Genomic DNA, 20111 nt, shown 5'->3' on the forward strand with positions numbered 1-20111 from the left:
TTGTGATTCCTTAAGGCCTAATCAAGTAATCATGTACGCCGCCACCGGCTAGCCTGGCTTCGCTGCAGTCTCGGAGCCCTCCCCGTCGCGGCGCTGTTTGTTGGCGGTTCGGTTGCCGTTTGATCGGGGAAGAAGAAGAGGGGAGCCGGGAGCCGAAATGGTGAAGGACACTGCGTACTACGGCATCCTGGAGGTCAGCACAGCACTGACGCCTCCGTGGCCCAGATCAAGAAAGCCTATTACCCCAAGGTGCGCGGGTATTCCCCTTTCCTGATTGCCGATGATGACCGTTTCCACGCAGCATGTTCCTGTTTCCTGATTTTTAATCTGTTGCGACTTTGGGGGTTTTGAAGGCCAAGCTGGTGCACCCAGACAAAATCATTTATGGTATAGAATAAATATTATTTTTATTGGCTTTTAAATGTAACGCATGTTCTAGGATAGTGGTAGGCTTGATTTTTGGGCAGTAGGCTAGTTTCTAGATTTTAGAACTTATGTAAAATTTTCAAGACAATCCAAGGTTTTTAGATATAGGTTTTTATTTAATCTTGATTCAAGCTCTAGATTGTACTGTAGATATGCACGTGAAACTTTTACAGTAGATTATACTTGTTGCAATAATGCTAGTGTAAAATTTTGAGGACTCGAACCAAAAGGGAAAGAGGGAAAAAAAGAGAAAAAAGGGAGAAATAGAAAAAGGAGAAAAAAGAAAAAACCATTATTATTTAGTTAAAAGTTGTATAACTAAACTATTGTAAAAGGGCAAAAAGAGAAAAAATAAAAGGAAAAGAAGAGGAGGAGAGAAGAAAAGAAGAAAGGAGATGATAGTTGGAGATGGTTAAATAAAAAATATGGTATGATAGTTGGTATAGAGGACCAGATATATAGAAAATAATTTCGATAATCAAAACAAAATATTTCTTTTAAAAGATAAAAATAAAGGTCGATAATCAAAACAAAATATTTCTTTTAAAAGATAAAAATAAAGGACGACGAAAAGCCTGGTGGCTTCCTCACCTTAAAAAGTCACTGACAACTCTCTGCACAGTACCAGGGGCGGAGCTACGTGGTGGCGTAGGGTCGGCCGACCCTGACGATTTCCACATATCCTTTATACCCAACTGATTTTCACAGTGTTAGACACCGGTTAAATTTCAACAAGAAACCTGCTGACCCCGGTGGAATTTTGTTCTGGCTTCGCCCCTGCACAGTACTACAGTAGCGCTCCCCTACCTTGGCTAGTCGTCCTCCCACCACGCGTAGTGCAGGCCGGGCAATTCGTTGCAGGTGCAGATTCAGAGATCAGGCGACCACGCATGGAATACATTTTCGACGATCCGAGTGTTGGAGGCAGAACTCCAGGGTTCTGATCAAATTGGAAATGCAAAAGACGGTTTCGTCCGCGTTGGAAACGAAATGCACGTGTGGTCAAGGCGGATTCTTTTGTTCATTCTGCGAGATTAGTAAAGATGGCATTGACTCCGATTTTTTTTTTAAAAAAGACAACCAGAGTTAATTGTTTCATTCATAGATGTGTATTTATTTTGGATTAAATTTTGAACTCTAGAAGTGCATTTATTTTAGGATTGAGGAAGTAAGCAAACGATCTCGACAAACCAGGCACATCCGTAGTTTTAGGTGCAAACTCATTCATTTTTACTTATAAAAAATTATTATAAGTGCATATTCATTATATGATGAATTTCATCCACTAATACAAAAATCTTAAACGAGGCGGGCAAAAAACGATTAACCGAGATGTTTTTTTGCAACCACATCGGATGAAAGGTCACTATAAATGATCTATTTTTCGAGGCGGTTTGCGATCCGCCTCGGTTAATCAAATAGAAAATAATAAAAAAAGAAAAAACCCGTTGAGTCTATCCACGAGCCCGCCAAGCCTATCGATGGGTCTAGAGCTGCTGCGCTAGCTGCCCACCGCTGCCACGCACATCCTGCCACCACGCACGCGTCCCGCCGCCAGCTGCTGGATCCGGCCTCCCCGGCCGCGCCACTGCCGGATAAGGATGGCAACAGGTGGGTTCAAGTCGGGTGGAGTGTCTAGGCATCCAAAACCAAAATCCAAACATACAATGCAAATCCATTCTGAACACCGATTCAGATGAAAATTCATTTCTAAAACCGAAACTCACGGATACTCGAAATCCAACAAATTATCCAAAATCGAAATAAGTTTCACAAACCAACTGCATAACTGCTCCGCCGTGTGCTCGCCTCACCTTGGGAGGGCGGGAAAGCAGCCCAAGGCCCTCACACGGCCTGCTGCAAGAGCACACCTGCAAGGCAGCCGCGAAAAAACTCGTAGCCTAGTGGTTACAAGAGTCTCGGTAGCACCTGAGATCCTGGGTTCGACTCCTCTTGGGAACGAATATTCTGAGATTTAACGGCGTTGTGCATTCAGTGGTAGGTGACGTTCCTATCTACAGCGAGGCGCTTGTGGTGAATTCGTCAATCTCGAGAATTGCTCATATAGGGATAGGGTTTGCGTACGTGTGTTCATAAAGGTGTGAGTATGCGTGCATTGTAAGTATCGGAGTTATACTGTGTAACCTAAAAAAAGCTGCAAGGAAGCCACAGCCTGCACAGCGTGGACAGGCCAGAAGTTGTCCCATGGGCCAAGGCAAGCAGGCAGCCTACATAGCGACGGTCGTCCTCTCTCTCAGCAACTGCAGCACGCCCAGTAGGGGTGGCCACAGTTTCAAAAAATAGAGAACTAGATAATCATGTCATATGAATTTCACGGAGATGAAACTCTCCTATCATCCCATGAAATTCTCGTCTCTCTCCTCATAATCATGCTGAGCCATCAAAAATGCTGATGTGGCATATAGAATTTAGAAAAAAGTCCACTTTTGGCCCCTCAACTCTTTACAAAGTCTAATTTTGACCCTCAACTACAAAACCGTCCAGTACCAGCACCCCAACTACCAAAACCGTTCACTTTTAGCACCTGACTCTGATTTTGGTGGTTTTCATCTGACATGGCACATGTTGACCGGTATTGACCCGATGACGTGGACAGACAGGGCACATGTTCTCTAGCTCGTCACCGACGTCCGCTCCCCGCACAACCACATCCGCGTCACCGACGTGTCCCCGCGCGCCGCGGGCCACCCGCTGGCCGGCGCTCGCCTCCTCCTCCTCGACGACCCCGGCAACATCCACTCCCTCTCGTTCCCCCGCTGCGCCCGCCGCTGCCCGCTCACCGCCACCTACCTCGACGCCTTCGCCACGCTCCTGCCGCTCCTCCAGCGCCATCCTCGGCTTCGGCGCCGGCTCCGCGGCCCGCGCGCTCCTCCACTTCCACCCGGACCTCTCCGTGCACTGCTGGGAGCTCGACCCCGCCGTCCTGGCTGTTGCCCGCGACTTCTTCGGCCTCGCCGAGCTCAAGAAGGATCACGCGGCGCGCCTGTCCGTGCATGTTGGCGAGCCGAGCTCGAGAAGGACCACGTGGCGCCGGAATTGAAGGGGAAAGGGAGCAGGGAGACTGAGGGGCTCACCACGAACTCATTTTGGGGGTTGATTTGGGCGGAGGAGGGCTGGAGAAGCAGATCGACGTGAGGGGGGCAGAGCTCGTGGTGCTCCAATGGCGGCCGGCGGCAGGGCCACTGATTCCGACCGATTCAACTGTGGTTCATCGACACCACAGTGCTCAGGAAGGAGCACGCCGCCGATGCGTTCCAGAGCATGTACGCACAGATGGCCTGCGGGCTTTGCCAGCGCCACGCCGTGCTCCACGTGGGCGCCGTCTTCGTGTCGGGCCTCCTCCGCGCCACCCACTTCCTGCAGCTCCACTGGGAGCAGCTCGCCACCGACATCGAGGCCGACGTGCTGACCCCGCGCGTGGCCGACCCGTCCGTCCGCGAGGCCGTGGCGGCCATCCTCCGCCCGGACCTGGAGCTGGCCCGGTTCCTCCACGCCGAGTGCTCCCGCGGTGACTAGGCGGGCATCATCACACGCGTGTGGCCCAACGCCGAGTCCTGCGTGCGCCTTGAGGCTCCTGCTACTTAGCATCAGCACCACGACGCCTTCCTCGATGATGGATGCTGTTCCATGGGCGGCGCGCCCTCCGCCGCCGTGTCCGCCGAGCAGCACGCGGCCGCGCAGGAGCGGAGGCGACCAGGGCAGCGCGGGAAGGCGACCGGGGCTGGGGCGGCACGCAGGGGCGGAGACGGCCGGGGCGGCGCAGGCAGAGCCAGAGTCGGGGCGCGGGGAGAGAGAAGAAAGATGGGAGAGAGGGGAAGGGATGACATGTGGGACCCACTGCTTAGTTGGCAAAAAAAAAAGAAAACCACTGCCACGTCACCTCAAAACCACCAAAACCAGCCTCGTGGGTGAAAATTGAACGGTTTTAACAGTTGAGGTACCAAACTTACCCGGTTTTAGAGTTGGGGGTTAAAATTGGACTTAGACAAGAGTTGAGGTGCCAAAAATGGACTTTTTCCTAGAATTTAATGCATGAAACTCTCTATAAAAGTTCCAATGAGCCTGGCATTAGCGCACACAGTCTGTGGCATCACATCCCTTGGAGACGATAGGCATCCGTGGCAGCTCGGCTTGGTTTCCCGAACCCTATGGTGGATCCAGGGGTAAAGATTAAGATCCGCTCCAAACCCGTTAGATTTCGGATATCCAAACCTAAAAATCTGTGGGCACATATTAGGATCCAAAACCGAAACATGTGGACACGAAATCTGTGGATATCCACTCTGAACCCGACCCACTACCATCCTTACCGCCGGATCCGGGCTTCCACGCATCGCTGTGGGAGGGAGCCCGCCGCCGCACGCCCTCTTGGAGGGAGAGAGAGGAAGGAGGGGTGGTGCTGGCTTCTCGGAGGAGAGGGAGGAGCGGCGGCACTGGCTGACGGACTGAGGGAGGCTGAGGGAAAGGGACCAAAGAAATGAGTGTGAGGAAGTAAGTCTTGTATGTATATATGTATATATACGTGTGTGTGCGCGCGTGCGCTCGCAACTGGGTCTTTTGGGCTAGCGGGTTGTGTCTGATTTTGCGAGGCGGTTGTCGTAACCGTTTCGGTTAATAACAAATGACTGCCTTAGTTAATGCCAGTTTAAATTCCTGCCCACATCGGATGTAGTAGTGATCTAAGTATATATGTTCACCTGAATTCTTGTCATTTTTGTTCGAATCAAACTTGATAGACTTGGAACCTCAACTTTGTAACTAAATTCGTCATGGCATGAACTGCGGATGTGTGTTTCTTTGTTTTCTTTACCTTCGAAGTACACTTTTGTACGAATCATTTTCCTATCCATCATTTATTCATAGTTGCCTCTAATATTGGCATACTAGTAGGCAATTAGACATCACTAGTAGTGTCTTCGTATCCAACCGTTAGAACGCAAGCCATTATGTATTTTCCTAGGTATTGGATTGCTACCAGTGGCTTGAGGTTGTTCATTACCGTCGCCTTTAACCATACACTGTAAACAGCAATTGACTATCATCAACATTACTCCCTCCGTTCGGAAATGATCTACATATTTTGACTAGAGAAAGTCATTCGAAGTAAAGTTTGACTTATTAATCACTCTTAGAATATAATGTCAATTACGAATAACTCAATGTCATCTCAAAACCTCTTTGAATACATATGTATTGACATAAATTTTATAAACTAATTATACATATAATTTAACTAATTATTAGTCAAAGTTTATAAAGTTTGACTTTCTCTAGTCAAAATATGTAGATCATTTCCGAACGGAGGGAGTATATTGGACCATATACCAACACAAGATGCTCAGCTCATAATACCGCACGTTCTAGCCGTGCACCTTCAAAAAGATGTTGGTCATTGTTTGATTGGACCACCACTATTACAACGTTTGAATGTGGTGTGACCAACCATGAAGCCACCCACTATTAGCAGCACCACTATAGGTATTATACTAATGGATTAGCTTTCTTTCATTGCATCTTTCAGTACACTCTAAAGCTAGACACAACCTTGACAGTTATTCTAGAAGAGGACCTCGGGACTTTGTCCAATTCAATATTCATGAGTTCCAAATTCTTTTTTTTTCAACATTTCAGCTTTAAATGTGCTACCTAATAGCAGGATCACTATTGTGCATGAGAAACACATCTAGAGTCTCTAGATGAATTAAGTTACTTTCCATAATCCCTCTTCAAAGTATGGTGAAAAGAACCAATGCCTAGCTACACCTAAGGTTCAAATCAACTCCATTTCAAAAACTAAGATACATGGTCTTTAGGATTCATGCAAATCCTTGCGACCGAACACCGAAACCATAAATATCATATGTCACCTAACTTTCACTATTCCTTCAAAATACATGCTAATCATAATGTTTCTAGTCACCAAATTTTAATTAGAGTATATAATATTTCAATCTCCCTTTTGGTGGTTTATGATAGAATAGCCTCAGGTATAATGAGATTCCAAGCACACATCTTGTTATACATGCATATATGAAAGGATCGAGGCCCAAGAAGGTGGGGGGAGGGGGGTTGAATTGGGACTTTTTCAAAATTCTAACTTGTCCTTGACCTAGACTAGTATTGCCCAATCTATAAATTTGAAACCTATTCACTAGAGCACACTAACAAAAGGATCCTTAGGTAGGAAAACACACTAACATGATCATCTTGCCAAGGGAGAAACACACTAGCAAGTACAAGTTCTAGTCGAGAGATCAAACTAACATGCGATTGTCCTAGTCAAACAAACAAGCAAAGGAAAGTAAGGATCATAACGAAAGAGATTAATTGCTTGAATGTAAATGCAAAAGACACGAGACAACCGGATTTTTTTTCCGTGGTATCGAGGAGTTGACGCTCCCCCCTAATCCACGTTGGAGCACCCACACAAGGGTATCGCTCCTTTGCTTCACCAAGGAGTAAGTGATCACTAAGAATACTCCTTCTCCATCTCCGGAATGGCGAGCTTCACACCGTGTACAAGCTTCTTGTCTTGGGGCTCCCACAAACTCCAAGAGCTCACCAAGAACCTCCCGATCACCAAGACCTTCTAGGTGCCGTCAAACACCAAGAGTAACAAGCTCCTAAGCCTTCACTTGACCTACACTCAGTTGGCCCTAGCTCAAGCACACTTGCTACACTTGCAAAGGTTGAATTCTTCAAGGTTGAAGCGCAATCAATGCACTAGATCTTCACTCTTTAGCTCAATGCACTCTCTCTTCTTCTCAAGGGTGGCCTCAGGTATTCAATGCGTCAAAGGCAGTTCAATTCAAATGAGCCAGGGGTTGCCCTTATATAGAGTGGAGAGGGTCACATAGCCATTGGAAGTCCACTGCAGAAAAATCGTGACCATCGGAAGAACCGACGAGTTAGAAAGTGAAGGCGTCGGTTCAATCGGTCTCTCTGTGTCCAAATAGTAGCCGTTGGGGGTTCTGACACAGTATCCAGGCTTGCGTCATTGCACCGGTGCATGCTCCGAAGGGGCATCGATTCAACCGGTGCTGAAGAGGTTCACTGATCCACTCAAACAAGTTTTCTGGAACATAGTATATCCAATGCACCGATGGTAGTTTCTGAAGCGTCGGATCAACCGGTGCTGAAGGCGAATCACAGCCACCCAAACATGCTCTCTGGAACAAAGTACGTTCATTGCACCTGTGCTTATCTTTTTGACCATCGGTTCAACCGGTGCTATAGAGTTTGTTGACTTGATTTCTGCTTGCATCCAGAGAAGATAGACCGACAGGGCGTCGGTCCTTCCGCCAAGCATAAGATGAACCAATGCATGGGTCATCGGTTAAATCGTTGCTACTGTTTTTCTTCGTTTTCAGCTGAATTGACTTGGAGTTGAATGTAACTTCGATTGTTTCTTCTTCCAAGTGTTGTGTTGACTTATTTTGACTATCTTGGGCTGTTTTTGAGTGAGTGTGCAAGATTTCTAAGGCCAACTAAATTTTGGTCAAGCTACTAACTCATGAACCCCTCTTAATAGTACGGTCAAGAACTAAAAACTATAAACCCTAGCTAAATCAAGTATCTTTCATCTCCTTGTGACACTTGAGACTGAAAGGTCCTTAATCTTTGAAATTGAGTCCTTGGCACGCATGATTGTTTTGAATTGAGGGGTCACCTTTCACATTTCATATGAGACTAAACTAATCATTGATTTTTTCCTTCAAAACACATGTTAGTCGCATACGGTTGTCATTAATCACCGAAACTTACCATTAGCATATATCGTCCAAGATGCGCTTCAATCTCCCCCTTTTTGGTGATTGATGACAACACAAAGTAGAGATACAAAGACATGAAATTGAAAGCGATAAACAAGCAAGCATAACTAGAAAATAAAACACATGTAGGGGCGTGTCAACATAGAGCAAACACAATATCCAAAAGGCATGTCCATACACAAAATCCATGAAGATCCAATCACGCCACAAACCACCAAGCTCCCCCTATCTCTACTCCCCCTATCTATATCCCCCTTTGGTAACAAAGCACCAAAAAGGAAGGTGATCTAGTCCTGAGCTGGAGAAGGCGGAGTCTTCATGCTGAGTCCGGTGGAGAACTGTGTGGCTAAGTCATCGGTATTGTCGTCCGTCCAGTTTTCGTCAGCTGAAGAGGACTTCTGCTCGACCAGAGTCGTCGGAGCAGCAGAAGCAGCCAGAGTAGAAGTAGTAGCTGGCTCGGTGAGGACAACCGTGGAGTCCATCGGAGGGGCAGACGTGACGGGAGTCGTGTCTGGCTGAGTGGGGCGAACAGCAGACGGACGGAGCACCTCAGGCTGTGAGGGTGACTCGAACGTGAGCGATTGAGCTGACAGGTGCTGAAGCTGATGTAGGACCTGCTGCTGCCTAAGAAACTCAGCATGCTGCTCGACAGTCCAAACACTAGGTTGTGGAGCAGGAGCCGAAGCAGGAGTAGAAGTAGGAGCAGGGCTGGCAAACACCCCGGTCTGAAGAAGAGCTGACATCGGGAAAGACACCAAGGGTGTCTGCACAAAGCTGCCAGCAGGTGGTGCAGGAGCAGTAGGGTCAAACTGGAGCTGCTGAGGAGTGGGAAGCTGTGGCTTAGGCAGACCAGTGTGACGATAGAGCTGACCAAAGCATCCCGAGAAGAATGTGAACATCTGCTGCTGAATCTGGGACTGCTGCTGAAGCTGTAACCTCATGGCCTCCTGCTACTGTCGTATCCCCTCAAGCACAAGTGTCTGTGCCTCTCACTGGCGAGCCTGCTCTGCTTGCATGCTCAGCTGAGCTGCAGCAAATCTGTCCTGCTGGTCAGAAAGCCTCTGAAGAATGGCAGCGAGTGAATCAGGCTGAGTGACCTGAGCTGCTAAAACTGGAGGAGCAGGGGTGCGGGCTGCACCAGAGGATCCTGCCTCATCATCATGAGCACCTCGGGGGACGGTAACAGTGGGTATGTAGTCCTCGTCATCCTCCGAGTCCTCTGAGTATGTGACCAGGTAGTGCGGGAGCTGGGCCTCTGCTGCTACGAGTGAAGCATCCTCAGCTGCCGTGGGATCATCCACAACTCTACCATCAGCCAAAGCACGCTCATCCAGAATCCGCTGTGCCCTGCGCTGGCCTCTCGGGCCACGACGACCATCACGAGGAGTAGTAGGTGAATAAAAGCTGAAGTACGTCCTCGATTGCGCCAGCTCATCCATGTGAGCATTCTGACTGAGCTGAGCGAGTATCCAGCAGATCCAATGAGCAAAGGGGTAGCGACGGTGAACTATCATCCCATCCATGATCACGTCCTCTAGCTCGCAGATGAAGAAGTCGACAATGTCAAAGTCTCGACCTGTCATGATATGCAATAATAGCCACTGCTGCAGAGCTGTGATCCCCTCATTGTATCTGATTCTGAACAATAGACTCTTCCTCAAAGCAAGATGTATGGTCTGAGCCACTGGAGTTAGGTTATCTGGGATCCTCGGAGTGCCTGGTAGGTAGGGTTGCTGAAAGAGGACACTGACCTCCTCGTCAAACGGGAAGTGAGTCTCGTGAGGACGACGAGGAGGCACCTTGTTGCCATAAGCCTGATAGTGCAAGAAGTGGGGCTCCTCGGCAATCTGAACTCCAAGTAGGGTAGCCAAACGTGCTCGAGTCAACCAATAGTGTCTCTGCTAGAACATGAAGTCAATGAACTGTCGGTCCTCCTCAACAAATAGGGTAGCGTAGAAGACGCGAACCCATTCTCTGATGTATCTGGACATCTCACTGAGTAGTACTGGCAGCCCATCGTAGTGCTCAAAGAAGGGGAGTACTGGAACTCCACCGGCTGCCACACGCAAAGCGACCAAGTGAAGCATCTTGTGCTCACTGATCTTGATGTCCATCTGGCAGTAAGCATGGTAAAAAGACTCCTGGAGCAGGGAGTGAAAACAATGGTCAACGCCAACATCCCTCTGCTCCGGAAACCACGTCTCTGGGGTGACATATCTCAATCGTTTCACTCAGGGCCCTGGTATCCCCCTGAGATGCAACAGCTCGACCTGAGGTGGCTTTGACTCTGCATCACTGTCCTGACCAGCTACCTCTCTCTCACTATCATGGCTTGCTGCCCTGTGAGTACCACCACCTCGAGTCCGTGGACGTGAGCGGGACTCAGGTGTGGTCTGAGCTGTCTCTGGCTGACGAGTACGCCCTGAGCGACGTAACTGCTGCTGTGGCTCCCCCTGGGCCTGAGGATCCCTGATCCGAAGCGAACCCTGTCTGTCCGCTGCATCTCCAACTGCCTGAGCTCGCTCTCTCTCACGATCCTCACGAGTGCGCTTCTTCTTCTGCTGTACCACCTGCTTGCCCTTACCCTTCTTATCTCTTGCCATCTGTGATAGAGATTCGATAGAAGATAATAGAGTAAGACAGAGAGTTATGAATATACAAGATATGTTCTAGAGATGAGAAGTCCTTAAGCACAGCATAGAACGATCTGAGCCTAAGAGTGAACATCTAGTGGATAACAACTTACTAACACACTACTGAGATTCAACAAGTCAAAAACGAAAGTGTGTGTGTGTGCAAGGATATCATATACGAACATGTGTGAAAGATGTGAAAAGATATGTGCTACACATGAGGGATAAAGCAGAGATCATACCCTGAAAGATTTGAGAAGAAACCACACCGAATTTGACAAAAAATGTCCTAGGGACAATCTGACGAACACTTGGCGTGCACCAGAGATCAGGGTGGAGAGGATGGGTTTGAGTTCAAGCTGCTACGCGTGGGGGTCTGGAAGGTGAAGGCGCGCGCGGAGTAGGTCAGGGGGCGTGTGGAGGAGGCCGTTGGCGTCGGCGAGCGGCGGCGCAGTGCGTGGCGCAGGGCGTTGGCGGCGGCGCGCGGGTGAGCAGCGAGGAACGTGGAGCACGGGCACGGCGCGGGCGAGGCAGTGCAAAGCTTCTGCGGCGGCGGCGGCGTGGAACGGCGGCGCAGGACGCGGAGCGTGGGCGCGGGCTCGGAGCAGCGGCGTACGGGCGGCGTCGCGGCGAGCAGGGCACGAGGGCAAGCGGGCGGTTTCAATTTGGGAAGGAGAAGGAAATGGTGAGACTGACGCATGGGGCCCGCGGGCAAGTTAAGTGAAATGGTGTGCACTGGCCCGCAAACCCTAAGGCATTGGAAGAACCGATGGTGCAGAGGATACAGCGTCGGTGCAACCATCGGAGCAAGATCGACCTAGATCTGTGCAAGTTTGAAGTGAGGTCAACAGGGGCCATCGGAAGAACTGCCACTAGTGCATCGGAGTATCCAATGGTCGTCTGTGCATTGGCCGGAGAAAAGACCAGAGACGCTGCAAGGACCAAGATTCCTATGCAGTAGCACTGGAAGAACCGCCAAGGGGCATCGGTTCATCCGCCAACCATCGGATGCACCGGCGGCCGTCGGTAGTTGTTCCAGAGACGATGCAGAAACCAAGTCACGAAGACTTAAGCACCGGTTGAACCGATGCAGGAGAAAACAGGGCGTCGGTTTAACCGGTGGTTAAGAAGATTTGCTGCTGAACTACAAACTCTACTTCTGATCCAAATATCCAAAACCAAAGCCATAAACACTCAATTTGGACCATTTTCGAGAGACAACCTCACCCCTCAAACACTCATACTTATAGTGCTCGCAAGCTTTTACATAAGCATAGGCAAATTAAGATCCAAGCGAGGTTTAAACACAAAAACCAAATGTATGAGACACTTTGCTTATGAACTTAGAGATTGAAACTTTAAGTTCGATAGGACGTGGCTCAATAGGCATGAAAGCGCAACATTGATCTTATCACCCTTGTAGAGTTGATATATCATATTTAGCATGAATATCTTTCTCGAAGTGTGATTTGCTCCCTTGTGATGCTACTAACGTGATGCAATGCCAATGCAAAGCGAGAAATTAAACATGGATGGATTCTATATGACAAGCACATGCATTGCAAGAATTTAAATCTATCTTGTCAAGTTTGAACCCTTGTCAAGCTACTTCATGATGAACCATTCCTCATGCCATGAGCGAAACCAAAGACCACTGGCTCATGCAAGACTCATGTTCATCACTATCTTGACAAGGTTAGACAAGCTCCTAGCATATATACATATGAAATGCTTCTATATGACAAGGCATTTACATGACATTAGAAGTATCTAGAATGTTAAGCTCACTTCGCAACCTACAAAAGGTGCTCTCATCTAGAGGTTTTGTGAAGATATCCGCCAATTGATCTTCGGAACGAACACCACAAAGTAGTATGTCATTCCTTGCCACATGATCTCTTAGAAAGTGATGGCGAATATCTATGTGCTTGGTGCGGGAGTGTTGAATCGGGTTATTAGCAATTTTAACGGCACTCTTGTTATCACAAAAGAGCGGGATCCTATCTAATACTACACCATAGTCCAAGAGGCTTTGCTTCATGTAGAGGATTTGAGCACAACACGCCCCGGTGGCAATATATTCCGCCTCCGCGGTTGACAAGGCCACAGAATTTTGTTTCTTTGACGACCAAGAGACTAAGGAACACCCTAGCAAGTGGCACCCACCCGATGTACTCTTGCGATCCACACGATATCCGACAAAGTCCGAATCCGAGTATCCCAAGAGTGTAAAACTAGCGCCTTTGGGGTACCACAAGCCTATGCTAGGCATATGCTTGAGATATCTAAGGATCCGCTTAATGGCACTAAGGTGTGATTCCTTAGGATTAGCTTGAAAACGGGCACACATGCATATGCTAAACATGATATCGGGCCTAGATGCGGTTAGGTAAAGAAGTGACCCAATCATGAAACGATAGAGAGTTTGGTCAATCGATTTACCTCCCTAATCCAAGTCAAGATGTCCATTAGTTGGCATTGGAGTCTTGATCGGCTTGCAATCATCCATCTTGAATTTCTTGAGAATATCCTTTGTATATTTTTTTTGATGGATGAAAGTCCATTCCTTCAATTGTTTCATTTGAAACCCAAGGAAGAAATTGAGCTCACCGATCATGGACATCTCGAATTCCCTAGCCAACATTTCTCCAAATTCTTTGCAAAGAGTGGGGTTAGTTGAACCAAAAATGATATCATCAACATAGATTTGACATACGAATAGCTCTTCATTAATGATTCTTGTGAATAGAGTTGTATCCACTCTCCCGATCTTGAAGCACTTATTGAGAAGGAAGTCACGAAGGCGTTCATACCAAGCCCTTGGTGCTTGCTTGAGCCCGTAGAGCGCCTTGTGCAACCTATAAACATGATTAGGATATCTAGGGTTCTCAAATCCGGGAGGTTGTTCAACAAACACCAACTCATTAAAGCCATTTAAAAACGCACTCTTCACATCCATTTGAAAGAGTTTCATGTTGTGATGTGAAGCGTTCGCTAAAAGGATACGGATGGCTTCAAGTCTTGCAACGGGGGCAAATGTTTCACCAAAATCCAACCCTTCAACTTGTGCAAAGTCCTTTGCCACAAGTCTTGTCTTGTTGCGAACCACTACACCATGCTCATCTTGTTTGTTGCAAAAGACCCACTTAGTACCAATGACATTCTTGTCTTGAGGACGTTCTTCAAGAACCCAAACTTCATTGCGGGTGAAGTTGTTGAGCTCTTCTTGCATGGCCATTACCCAATCCGGGTCCTCAAGAGCTTCATCTACATTTGTGGGTTCCAAGCAAGAAACAAATGAATAATGTTCACAAAAAGAGGTATATTGACGTCTACGAGTTCTTACTCCACTGGAGGGGTCACCCATGACCAAGTCAATGGGATGATTCCTTGAAGTTCTTGTGAGCCTCTCTTGTGATAGAGACGATGAATCTTCTAGTCGTTCGACATCTTGGGCTTGAGCTTGGACTTGTTCACTTGTTCTTCAACCACTTGTTCATCTTGGGTGTCATGAGGAGGATGTGAAGCGCCATCTTCTTCATCGGATGACTCATAATGGTGATGTGATGGTGTACTCTTCTCTTCAATCTTGGAGTCATCCTTGGAACTGGATTCAACTTGAGTGGATGAACTTGGTAGCTCCTCAACTTCCTCTTTTGGCTTGACTTACACAATGGCTATGTTCTTCATGACTTCCCTTAGTGGTTCATCACCTACATCATCACAAGAAAATTCTTCCCCTTGGGAGCCATTAGTCTCATCAAACTCCACATCACAAGTTTCTTCAATCATGCGTGTGGCATTATTGAATACTCGATATGCTTTGGAGTTTGATGAATAACCAACATCACATCTACTTTCAAATTTGCTTAGGCGCTTCCTTTTCTTGTAGATGTAGCTCTTGCAATCGAAGACTCAGAAGTATGAGATGTTGGGCTTCCTCCCAAAGAGAAGTTCATAGTGCGTCTTCATTAAGAAGCGGTGAAGATAGACCCGGTTGGATGCATGACATGTGGTGTTGATGGCTTCCGCCCAAAATCTTTGTGAGATGCCATAATCATCCAACATTGCTCTTGCAAGAGTGATCAAGGTCCTATTCTTTCTCTCCACCACTCCATTTTGTTGGGGTGTGGAAGATTATGAGAATTCATGCTTGATGCCAATGTCATTGCAAAACTCTTCAACTTGAGTATTTCTAAACTCCGTGCCATTGTTACTCCGGACCTTCACAACACTTGACTCAAATTCATTTTGAGCTTGCTTGACAAAAGTCTTGAAGATCCCCATAGTCTTGCTCTTGTCCTCTAAAAAGAAAGTCCAAGTATATCTAGAATAATCATCAACAATTACAAGACAATAGAGATTACCGCCAAGACTTTTGTAGGTGGTTGGACCAAAGAGATCCATGTGTATTAGCTCCAAGCTTCTTGATGTTGACAAACAAGCCTTCATGGGATGTGATGATGCAAATTGCTTCCCGGCTTGACAAGCACTACACAATTTGTTTTTGTCAAATATAGCATCTTTGACACCAACCACCATACCTCGTTTGAAGGCCTTCTTGAGTTGGCTCATTCCAATATGAGCAATGCGGTGATGACAAAGCCAACCATGAAGTTCTTGAAAAAGAGACATGTCGCCAAGCTTGAATCATTAGATGAGAAATCAACAAGGTAAATGTTACCATGTCGAAATCTTTTGAATATTAAGCTCTTGTCCTACTTGCTTGTCACAACAACCTCGCTATCACTAAAGGTGCATATTAGTCCTAAATCACAAAGTTGAGCAATAGATAATAAATTGAAACTAACCGACTCAACAAGCAAAACATTAGAGATAGAAAGATCCTTGGTGATTGCTACCTTACCCAAACCTACCACTTTTCCTTTTGAGTTATCACCAAAGGTGTCATGTTCATGACCGTCCACATCTTCATCTAGTGAGGTGAACATCTTTACATAGCTGGTCATGTGTTGTGTACATCCGCTATCAAGCACCCAATGCTTTCCACCGGCTTTGTAGTTCACCTACACACAAATGAATCACTTTTGAGGTTTGGGAACCCAAGCAAGTTTGGGTCCTTTGACAAGAGTTACTAAAGTTTTAGGAACCCATAGTTGGCGTGGTAGCTTTCCCTTCATTTGAGTGCCAATGAACTTTGCCTCAATCATACCACTTTTAAGCTTGCTTAACAAGAAATGATGTTCATTGAATTGAGACCTGTAGTTAGGAGGCAAGGTAGGAGGTGGGCGAGTAGGAATTGGACACTCTCTTGTATGATGCCCGGTGATGCGACAATGTTGGCAAAATGAGCCAACTTCTTTGTTGAAGCATGCCTTGAGCTCCGGCGACTTGGGAAAATTTTCCGGAGACTTGGGAAATAATCCAAGTCCATTTGTCCCAAAGTGCCTTGCATTGTGGAAGAGAATCTCCTTATGCAAGTATTCTCCCCTTGTCACATTAAACATGCACTTGGTCATGCTTTCAAGTTCCTCCTCAATTTGTTTCTCCCTATCATGGTTAGTCTTTGAAAAAGGAGAAGTATGATGATAAGTAGTAGGGTGAGGCAACTCCACAAGATCATCACAAGAAGTAGATATATTGACTTTGATGACTTCCTTTTGAGTTTCTTTTAGTTCTTCATCTAAGACATCAAAGGTAAGGTCAAGTTCTTGATACTTCATACTTAGGTTGGCATAATCAAGCTTAAGTTTCTTATTGCATGAAGTAAGTGACTTATTAAGCACAACTACTTCCTCATGTTTAACATTCAATTCATTGTGCTTAGCAAGTAACTTGTCATGCTCCCCTCTAAGTTGTTTGCTAGAAACAATACATGTATAATGAGTTTCTACTACCTCATTGTGTCTAATAAGCAACTCATTATTGGAGACCTTAAGCTTAACATTTTCATTTTCAAGAACTTTGCATTTAGATTTGTACTTCTTGATCACTTGTTGGTACTCATCTAGGATGGTTTGCACTTCATTAGGAGATAAACTATGTTCACTTTCATCACTAGAGGAGTTGTCATCATCGCTCACCTTAGAGTTATCTCTTGCCATGAGACACATGGGTGGTGGAGGTAGAGGTGGCTCATCATCACCATCATCATGCATGGCAATCCCCACTATCTTCTTCTTGGATTCATCATCACTTGAATCATCACTTGAGGATTCCCCATCGGTGATCCATTCTCCAAGAAAAACCTTGATATCTTCTTTTCTCTTGAAAGATCTTTTCTTCTTGAAGTCCTTCTTCTCATGGCTTTTCTTTGAGTGTTTGTTATGATTGTCATCATCATCTTGCTTCTTGTTGAGCTTTGAGGGTTCGGGACAATCATAGGAGAGATGCCCATATTTGCCACAATTGTAGCACATCTTCTTGGCATTGTCATTGCTTTTCCGGGTACGAAATTTATTCTTCTTGGGATCATAATTGTACCCTTTCTTGTTTAGCCTTGACATCATCTTAGAAGTCTTCCTCATGAGAAGTGAAAGCTCAACATCACCATCCTCATCATTTGAATCTTCACTAGCTTCATCATCACTTGAGCTTGATGAGGGAGCCTTGTACTTGTTTTTATTTTTGGACTTGTGATCACTCTTAGCTTTGAGTGCAAGATCTTTCTTGGCATTTGGAGGATCAACTTCACCCATGAGAAACATCTCATGAGACCGAATTTTTCCAATGACCTCACCAACTTCAAGTGTTGCAAGATCCTTCTCACAAAGCAATGCGGTGACAATGTTGTACTTGGGCTTGTGTAGAGAATGTAGGACCTTCCGGATGATGTCACTAGTAGTCAAATGAGAAATTTCAAGAGCATTAATGTCCTCAACAAGTACATTCAATCTAGCATACATTTGTTCAACTAACTCATTGGGGAACATTTTGAAATCATTGAGTTTTTCCTTAAGCACTTGGTACTTCTCCTCACGAAGCTTTGTAGACCCAACATGAATGGTCTCAAGCTCTTTCCAAACTTCATGAGCCATTTTCTTGCTATGGACACGTGCAAAGATGTCCTCACTAAGAGCATCAAACAAAACATTCTTGGCTCTAGCATGGTACTTAACTTGGTCTTCACTCCAATCACCAACAATAGGTTTTTCGGTGACCTCCCAACATATGACATGGAGAGCCTCTAGGTAACTTGTCATGCAGGCTTTCTATTAGCTATAGTTTCTCCCATCAAGTTTGGGTGGTCCACTACTCCCCGGGGCCATCTCTAGGATTTTAAGCCTATGAAAAGGGAGCCTATGCTCTGATACCAATTGAAAGGATCAAGACCCAAAAAGAGGGGTTGAATTGGGACTTTTTCAAAATTCTAACTTGTCCTTGACCTAGACTAGTATTGCCCAATCTACAAATTTGAAACATATTCACTAGAGCACACTAACAAAAGGATCCTTAGGTACGAAAATTCACTAACATGATCATCTTACCAAGGGAGAAACACACTAGCAAGTACAAGTTCTAGTCGAGAGATCAAACTAACATGCAATTGTCCTAGTCAAACAAACAAGCAAAGGAAAGTAAGGATCATAACGAAAGAGATTAATTGCTTGAATGTAAATGCAAGAGACACAAGACAACCGGATTTTTTTTCCGTGGTATTGAGGAGTTGACGCTCCCCCCTAATCCACGTTGGAGCACCCACACAAGGGTATCGCTCCATTGCTTCACCAAGGAGTAAGTGATCACTAAGAATGCTACTTCTCCATCTCCGGAACGGCGAGCTTCACACCATGTACAAGCTTATTGTCTCTGGCCTCCCACAAATTCCAAGAGCTCACCAAGAACCTCCCGATCACCAAGACTGTCTAGGTGCCGTCAAACACCAAGAGTAACAAGCTCCTAAGCCTTTACTTGACCTGCACTCAGTTGGCCCTAGCTCAAGCACACATTCTACACTTGCAAAGGTTCAATTCTTCAAGGTTGAAGCACAATCAATGCACTAGATCTTCACTCTTTTGCTCAATGCACTCTCTCTTCTTCTCAAAGGTGGCCTCAGGTATTCGATGCATCAAAGTCAGTTCAAATGAGCCAGGGGGTGCCCTTATATAGAGTGGAGAGGGTCACATAGCCGTTGGAAGTCCACTGCAGAAAAATCGTGACCATCGGAAGAACCGACGGGTTAGAAAGTGAAGGCTTCGGTTAAACCGGTCTCTCTGTGTCCAAATAGTAGCCATTAGGGGTTCTGACATAGTATCCAGGCTTGCGTCATTGCACCGGTGCATGCTTCGAAGGGGCATCGGTTCAACCGGTGCTGAAGAGGTTCACTGATCCACTCAAACAAGCTTTCTGGAACATAGTACATCCAATGCACCGATGATAGTTTCTGAAGCGTCGGATCAACCGGTGCTGAAGGCGAATCACAGCCACCCAAACATGCTCTCTGGAACAAAGTATGTTCATTGCACCGGTGCTTATCTTTTTGACCATCGGTTCAACCGGTGCTATAGAGTTTGTTGACTTGATTTCTGCTTGCATCCTGAGAAGATAGACCGACAGGGCATGGGTCATCGGTTAAACCGGTGCTACTGTTTTTCTTCGTTTTCAGCTGAATTGACTTGGAGTTGAATGTAACTTCGATTGTTTCTTCTTCCAAGTGTTGTGTCAACTTCTTTTGACTATCTTGGGCTATTTTTGAGCGAGTGTGCAAGATTTCTAAGGCCAACTCAATTTTGGTCAAGCTACTAACTCATGAACCCCTCTTACTAGTACGGTCAAGAACTAAAAACTATAAACCCTAGCTAAATCAAGTGTCTTTCATCTCCTTGTGACACTTGAGACTAGAAAGGTCCTTAATCTTTGAAATTGAGTCCTTGGCACGCATGATTGTTTTGAATTGAGGGGTCTCCTTTCACATTTCATATGAGACTAAACTAATGATTGATTTTTTCCTTCCAAACACATGTTAGTCGCATACGGTTGTCATTAATCACCGAAACTTACCATTAGCATCTATCGGCCTAGATGCGCTTCAATATATAAGCACTATGAAGAAATAACAAACAAACATAAGTCCAGCTAGTGATCACAAGTTCATATAATAAAAGATACAAATGAAGCATACAAGCACAAACACAATATCATGTCAAGGAGATATAAAGACAAGCATCCATGATATACAACTATATGACATGACCACATAATAACAAAACAATACTCATGAAAGCTCCAATGGAGGTTTAGGAAAAGAATAAACCACTAACACTAGGACAATAGTTATTTTTTATGAAACTAATGTTTG

The 20111-nt window shown here is 45.9% G+C and overlaps 1 protein-coding gene across 1 annotated transcript; it reads right to left on the reverse strand.

The window, feature by feature from the left end:
• Nucleotides 1–8506: 8506 nt before the first annotated feature.
• Nucleotides 8507–8962, reverse strand: LOC120678171. Its single transcript, XM_039959325.1, has one exon. It carries the CDS (start codon nt 8960–8962, stop codon nt 8507–8509), a length of 456 nt encoding a protein of 151 aa, XP_039815259.1.
• Between the last annotated feature and the right edge of the window lie 11149 nt (nt 8963–20111).

Source organism: Panicum virgatum, chromosome 6N (assembly GCF_016808335.1).
Source record: "Panicum virgatum strain AP13 chromosome 6N, P.virgatum_v5, whole genome shotgun sequence".
NCBI classification, from domain to species: domain Eukaryota; kingdom Viridiplantae; phylum Streptophyta; class Magnoliopsida; order Poales; family Poaceae; genus Panicum; species Panicum virgatum.

Coding starts and splice junctions, on each gene's coding strand:
- LOC120678171 (XM_039959325.1), bottom strand. CDS start 8,962: ATGTCAGCTCTTCTTCAGACCGGGGTGTTTGCCAGCCCTGCTCCTACT.